The 7,433-nt window shown below is 52.8% G+C and overlaps 1 protein-coding gene across 1 annotated transcript; it reads right to left on the bottom strand.

The window, feature by feature from the left end:
- Nucleotides 1-4,010: 4,010 nt before the first annotated feature.
- Nucleotides 4,011-7,427, bottom strand: LOC119325775 (F-box/kelch-repeat protein At1g74510-like). Its single transcript, XM_037599501.1, has 2 exons — nt 7,127-7,427; nt 4,011-5,783 (listed from the first exon to the last, which is right to left on the bottom strand). The coding sequence occupies exon 2, from the start codon at nt 5,701-5,703 to the stop codon at nt 4,426-4,428; it is 1,278 nt and encodes a 425-aa protein (XP_037455398.1). The 5' UTR covers nt 5,704-5,783; nt 7,127-7,427; the 3' UTR covers nt 4,011-4,425.
- Nucleotides 7,428-7,433: the final 6 nt, after the last annotated feature.

Genomic DNA, 7,433 nt, shown 5'->3' with positions numbered 1-7,433 from the left:
ATACCAAGAAATCGACGGGATAACCAACGCCATCAGACCATGATCAATTTGCCAATCATCATCCGGTTTAGCGGTGAACACAATGATTGGATTAGAGAAACCTGATGGCGAAGCTGACGAAGCAGATAACTGAGGAACAACAAATGTGGCTGCCTAGAGAAACCAGAAAAGAATCAGATTACACCATTCTCTCGTCTGCTCTGCTCTGGGCCGTTGAAAACTCGGAGCGAGCAAATACTACTGCCATAGTACATACTCTAGACCTTATCCAAGACATGAAATCTGCGGAGGCAAAGGCTCTCGCGTGACTTCCTTCCTAACATTCACGTTTAGATAGAGTAGGTGTTCTTGTTGAGTATAATGTTTATTAGGAAAGACAAGATAGACTAGTATTTGTTCTGACTTGTCTTGTACTTCAAGTAGATGATTGTACTCCTATATATATGCCCATGAGGCTCAAGCAATACAACGAACTATTTCACCAAATCCCTCTCTCCCTTCTAACATGGTATCGAACTATTCCACCAAATCCCTCTCTCCCTTCTAACATGGTATCTATCGCAAGTCGATCCTAAACCCTAGCCGTCGCCGCTTCCACACCTGCGCGCCGCCCCCGGGGCGATCGACCTCCATGACCGCCGCCCGTACCTAGGGTTCGTCCGCCGATCGTGTTGACCGGCTGCCCTAGAGAGTCTTTTCCCCGATCCTTTGATCCGGGTTTTCTCTCTCTCGCCAGTCGCTTTGTTCGGCGTCTACTTTTTGGTTTTTCAGTCTATGTGATCCGGTTTGCGTCGCCCACCGCCGCCATCGACCCCGTGCGCCGGTCGTGTTGACCGGCTGCCCTAGAGAGTCTTTTCCCCGATCCTTTGATCCGGGTTTTCTCTCTCTCGCCAGTCGCTTTGTTCGGCGTCTACTTTTTGGTTTTTCAGTCTATGTAATCCGGTTTGCGTCTCCCACCGCCGCCATCGACCCCGTGCGCCTCTACTCCAACACCGGCGCGATTGGCCAGCTTCTTCACCGACCCGGCGGCCTCGCGCGTCGTCTGTGCGTCTGCCCGTCGATCGCCCCGACGCGGCGGCCTCGCGCGTCGTCCGCGCATCGGCCCGCCAGTCGCCCCGACTCGGCGGCCTCGCATCATGCGGCGGCCCTTCACCGCCGTCGTTCGCGCGACGGCCCGCCCTTCGATCTACGCTGGCCGTCACCGCCCTGCTCCGACCGGGACTCCTGCATCACCCCGACCCGACGGCCTCGCGCCATGCGGCGGCCAATCATAGCCGCCCTGCCGCCCGCCGCCGCCGGCTTCATCTCGGACTCCGCCGCCACCACGCCTCCGCCGAGCGGCGTCCCCGACCTCGCGCGCGATCGGCTTGATCACCCGCTCGCCGCCGCGATCCGCCTCATCTACATCGCGCGACCGACCTGGCCCGTCGGTCACGCGCGCCTCCGCTGGTCCCGTGAAGATCGTCCCCGAGTTCAGCGCGCCTCTCCACAGATCGAGCATCGGGCTGCCGCCGCGTCGCCCCGTCGGGCCGCAGCGCCGCCGCCCCGTTGTTCTTCTCCCGGCTGCACCGACCTGCGTCACCGCTGCGTCGCCCCTTCGGGCCGTAGTGCCGCGGCCCGCGGTCCACCGCCGCCCCGAGGCCATCCGCTCCTGGTCGTCCCCGTGGCCGCACCAACCCTCGCGCCGCCGCTGCGTCGCCCTGTCGAGCCGTAGCGAGCGTGGCACGCGGACCACGCAGCCGTCCCGAGGCCGCCCCCACGGGTTATCGCGCCGCGGCCCGCGGTCTCCGCAGCCACCCCGAGGTCTTACCGTCGTCGCCCCCGACCTGCCCGCCGCCACTGCGTCGCCCCTTCGGGCTGTAGCGCCGCGGCCCGCGGTCCACTCCGCCGTCACCGCGCGATGACCTCCCGTGGTATGCGCCGCGCCGTCTCCCTTGGCGTGGGTACGCCATCGTCCGCGCCGGTCTTCGTCACGTTGTCAGGGTTTTCCGCCTACTTCGAGCATCGCCGCCGCGCTCCTAATCAAGCTGTCGCCGCCGTCAAGCCGCCGCCGCCGCTTTTTTTGGCCGCCGACGCCGCTACCCTGTAGCCGCCGCAGTTGCCCGTCCACCTCCTTCGTCTTCATCCAGCACCAGCCCGTCGTCAGCGTCGCCGTCATCTACCCCGACCACTTTGTCTACTCCGACCACCGTTGGTGACATTGGCCCCGCGTCGATGGACGCCGGAACCGTCGTCGAGTTCTTCTCTGTTGGCCCTCCGACTTCTTCGACATGGCGTACAGCTCGTGCAGGTCCTAGTCTCCGCATGCCTGGTGCTGGCAACACCGCCGCGTGCCTTCGTCCACGACGTGTCCCCGGGCCTGGCAAGCCTGGTTCGGCGCTTCGTCAACTTCGTCTTCGTCCGTCTACGCATGCCCGGCGCTGGCAACACCGGTGCGTGCCTTCGTCTACGATGTGTCCCCGGGCTTGGCAATCCCGCCGCGACGCGTCGTCAACAACATCTCCTCTCCGGCGCAGCACTACTTCGACACCACTGCGCCCATGCTAACTCGGCGCCCCCTTGCGCCCGCGGCTCCACGGCGACTTCCTCAACACCGGCCACCCCGACTCGACATCGACCACGGCCTTCTTCGCACGGCTACCTCGATCACGGCTCCACCACACACGCTCTCGGCTACATCGACAAACGGCACAAAGGGCTACCACCTGCTTGAGCAACCTCGTCGGTTTCCACTCCAGTCACGACTTATGCGATGCGTCGACCGTTACGACTGTGGGGGGTGTCCGTCGGCTTGCCTTCAGATTCTTCTTCAGCCTCACCGTCTGCGTCGCTACCGTTGTGACTGCGGGGGGGATGTTGAGTATAATGTTTATTAGGAAAGACAAGATAGACTAGGATTTGTTCTGGCTTGTCTTGTATTCCAAGTAGATGATTGTACTCCTATATATATATACCCATGAGGCTCAAGCAATACAACGAACTATTCCATCAAATCCCTCTCTCCCTTCTAACAGTTCTAGATGACGTCTGACTGAGTGTCTGCCAGATATTTTTCCTAATCTTCTACAGGAGGGTGCCATAGATACCCTAGCCAATTGACAAAGAAAATTCTCAGATCCATCAGCCAATCCTAGCCACTTGATAAACAAGATTCTCAAATCTACCAGCCAAAGGCCTAATAATAAAACTAAAAAAGAGGGCAACCCGACAAGAATCCCATCAGGATGAACGAAAAAGAGGGCAATCCCATCACGACCGAACGAAAACATTCATCCCAAGCCACCACAGAAAACACAGTGCCGCAGGGGATAATGCGGCGAGATGATCGGCGGAAACAAGCCTAATCGCACAGGATGCACGCAACAACTCGACAGCGAAGCGTGGCCCTTTTTTCCGATTTCCACGACGTTAAAGCACGGAGCGGACAGCGATCCACACTGATTAGCCCCCGCGCTTGTCGTCTCTCGGATTCTTTTCTCTCTTAATATAGAAGTGGGCACCTGCCCACCCTAGATGATAACAATATCCCCAATAGGCTAAGCGGAGCCTAGTTAGTTAGCGTGGAATCCCGAGCGCGCTGAGACGTAAAGCGGAGCGACTTCGGAGGAGCTCCTCCACCCGGCAGCAGCATCAAGTGTCACCAGGGCTCGCATCGAAGTGCCCATGCTACTAGAGACACGGACAGCTCGGTGCAAAATATCGACTTTGTTTGCCCGAACAGTGCTCCGTGTGTTTTGATGTTTCATCTGAAATGGTTGAGCATCCTTCAAGGAACTTTAATTATGCCCAATGTCGATTTGACCTAGCGCTAGGATTCGGGGAAAAGCGCAACCAGTAGTGCAAAGTTACATATGGGTGGTTATGGTGTCAACAAAGTATATTACGTAACGATGAAGCAGCGCCAGGTTGAATATTTTGCAAACGTATGATTGGTTCTTGAATACAGCATATGTCAACGAGCGGTCCAAGGAAATGTAAACCATGTCATGATACATTTATAACTAGTGTTGTTTCTGTTAAGAGGCATTTGCACATGAGCACTATGAAGCTGGGACAATGCAGAGTCCAATACAATTTTGTCCAGATGCAAGGCTACATCAATTACAGTTTGTCACCTAGATGCATCCATCTCAGGGAATTCTGAGTTCGACAGAGTATACGGGCCAGACCAGACCAGGTACAAATTCCCAACTGGAAACCAAATGCACGGAAAACAGAGACCCAACTGTTAACGAATACAAGCAAGGATGTGACTGACTACTCTATTGAACATCGAGTAAAATCTGAAATGTCCAGAGGAGAAGGAAAAAAAGAAGGCAGAGATTACCAATCAGGCAGAATCAGTGCTTTTATGCGCATTTGCGAAACCAATATCACAAATCTTTCTTGTTGACAAGTATGTTCGACGGGTGGGTGGCACCGAAATCAGCACCCCATGACAGCACAGTTATAAACAAAGTTGCCAGAAGGTTTGCTTCCGATCATGTTCCATTGCAAGGGGCCCTCCCTTGGGATCCACGAATGGAGTTCAATCATCCCGCCTCCCAGCACTCTTGGTCCACCAATCACCAGGAGCCGCTCTCCACATCCTCGGAATGCAATGCCCCAGCCATTCACAGCTTCTGGGCGCTCTGGTAACTCCCCAAGAGTTGTCCATGTGTTATCACTTTTATTATACTTCCTTACTAGTTTTCCTGCATATTGAGCCGCATATAGCTCATTGTCAACTACAGCAACAAGGGGAGGAGCACCACTGGCACCATTGAGCCCCTCGGACATGTTCTCTATCAACCTCCAGGTGCCCTTCTCTAAATCATACTCTTCACCGCATGTCAGCACCTCCGTGTTACTGGCCATTCCACCAATAACATAAAACTTGCCATCCATGAAGACTCCAGAACACATTCTCCGACGCTTGTTCATGCTTGGAAGTGTAATCCAACTTTTAGTTTCAGAGTTGTACAGCTCAGCAGAACTAAGCACACTCCCAAAAGAATCCATGCCACCAGCTATAATTGCCTTCTCTCCAAAACTAGCCGAACCAAACAAACATCTAGGGGCATTCATTTCAACACCTCTTGACCATGAGTTGGTCAGAATGCTATAGCTAAGAACAATATGTGATAGAATCTCCTTGCCAAACACCAGAAGTTCAGTGCCCACAGCTAGTGACTCCTTGTCTGAGCACATGAAACACTCATTAGGTGGCATCCTTGGGAGCGTCATCCACCGTTCACGGTATGGGTCATATGCCTCCCACTCCTGCACATTGCAGGAGAAATATACCCAATGTTCTGCAATCCCTAACCTCCGCCGTTCTCTGTACAGACCACCATCACGGACAAGGGAACGGAAGTTCCGGCTCAGTGATGCAATGGAGCCATAATCAGACCGAGAACAACGGGCTAGGCAATTGATTGAATTATCTCTGCCAATAGAACTTATCAGTGTGCTTGAATCAGAATAGCCCTGATTACCACCTTGACAGTCTACCGGCACAGCATCATGGTTATCCTCAGACTTAGCCCGCTTTGCCAGCACTGCCGCCACAGCAATTCCATCATGCTCAATAGCCAGGACCCCAGATGGGCGCTTAGTCCTCGTGATCTCGAGGAGGTGGTAAGTCATATAAGCTAATCTGGATTCCTGTTCGCAGGAGCTGGGCAGTGACCTCGAGATCAGGCAAGATTGACCCTCCAACATTCCGTCAGAATCTACAACAATATTTCAACAGCGAGGGAGCCTATACACAAGAGTCCAAACCCTCTGTGCGCATCCTCAATCTGCAACAGATCAAAGTTATGTCAGCAGGGATTCTACACAGATAAAGAGTACGAGAACCATTCTAGATATGCGAACTCAGGTATAACTGAAAGTGGCATCCATGTATATCAGGAATTTTGCATTTGTCATAAAAATCAAACTTGTAAGAGAACTCCACAAACATCAATCAGCTCAATCAATCAAAAAAGGTCGCATATGAATATATGTTTCCAAACCAGCAAAAAAAAACTTACCAACACAGACATTAGAAGTTTGGCAAAATGGTCCATAGTGAATACAGAATAACAAAACAGCAGGGAATAAACAGAAGATTACTGACTAGTCATATGAATAACATGACCAAAATATTAAACTTAATCCAAATTTAACATCAGACGAGTAAAAAACAATCTCAATTATATGATTTGAAGCTAAACATGTTAGTACATATTGACCTAGATTATTCACAACTAAGGCAACAACCTGCGAGGATGTATCAGTAACATTTCATTGTACCTTGTCATTGGAGAATGGATTCGACCCAAAATCTAACTCAGTCCACCATACCAAAAGATTTTTTTTATTTTGTGGAGAAAAGGCTCATAACCCGCAAATATCTAAAATGGACCCTTCAACATACATAGGCAAATATGTGGAACGATTCCAGTCTTACACAAAACAATTATTATCCTGGAACTAGTAAAGCATCGGTCCTCCAACACTTCGCAAAATCAAACAAGACAGGACCCATCCATTCACCCTGAAACCATTCCACGATACCAACACAAAGAAACACAAAACAAATCCAGAAAATCGTACTGGAACATAAATTAAATCTGGGCTAACACCCCTCATATCTATGTGTGTTTTTTGCAGCTGAAAATAAGAAATGGCATCCCAAGTTGGTCTCGGAGTAGATAAACAGATATGCACAGCTTCTGGATCATTGTTGAATTCATTTAATGGCGTCTACCAATTTGGTACAGCAGCGAGGTAGCGAGCATACGCAAAATTATCGGTTTGATAGGGATATCCATAGCTTACAAGGGTATTGAGCAGTTAATAAGATCTAGTAGTTGAGTAGCAAAAAGCGCGGTGGATTAAAAACTAACGCCAACTGTAAATAGCACTACCGCAAATCTGATCGGTTTTGTCGTCACCGATGTCGTCGATCCACTGAAACTCGCTTTGGGCTGCACTAACCAATGACCGCCAATCCTACCGACTATTCGTCACCGGCCATTACAACAAACAGAATCGTGAAAAAAAAATCGACGAAGAGGAAATATAACCGTATTTGTGGCAACAGTAAACAATAAGGGCAGAGTACGCCGGCGGCGCGTGGGGCAGGCAGGAATCGCACCTCAGGCCGTGGCCATCGCCGACGCGCGTGTTCCCGCGGCTCGCCCCCGCCGCCGTCGCAGGTCGCCGACACGGCCGCAGCGAGCGGGCGGGCGGAACCGGGCGACGGAGACGAACGCCGGCGAGGGCAGGCACTGCGGCACCCGGAGCGCTGCCCCTCGGACGGCGACGAGATCAGGGCGGCGGAGGGGTCGGGCAGGGAGATTGGATGGGGCGGGATTGGCGGCCGCTGCAGGACCCCCCGGGCAGGCAGGCAGGTGGGATGCGGCTCGAGGAGAGAGAGGGGAGGAGAAAACAGCGATGCGGAG

The sequence above is a fragment of the Triticum dicoccoides genome, chromosome 6B (genome assembly GCF_002162155.2).
Source record: "Triticum dicoccoides isolate Atlit2015 ecotype Zavitan chromosome 6B, WEW_v2.0, whole genome shotgun sequence".
Classification (NCBI taxonomy): domain Eukaryota; kingdom Viridiplantae; phylum Streptophyta; class Magnoliopsida; order Poales; family Poaceae; genus Triticum; species Triticum dicoccoides.
The sequence above is the reverse complement of the archived record's forward strand: the minus strand, read 5'-3'. Positions and strand labels throughout refer to the sequence as shown.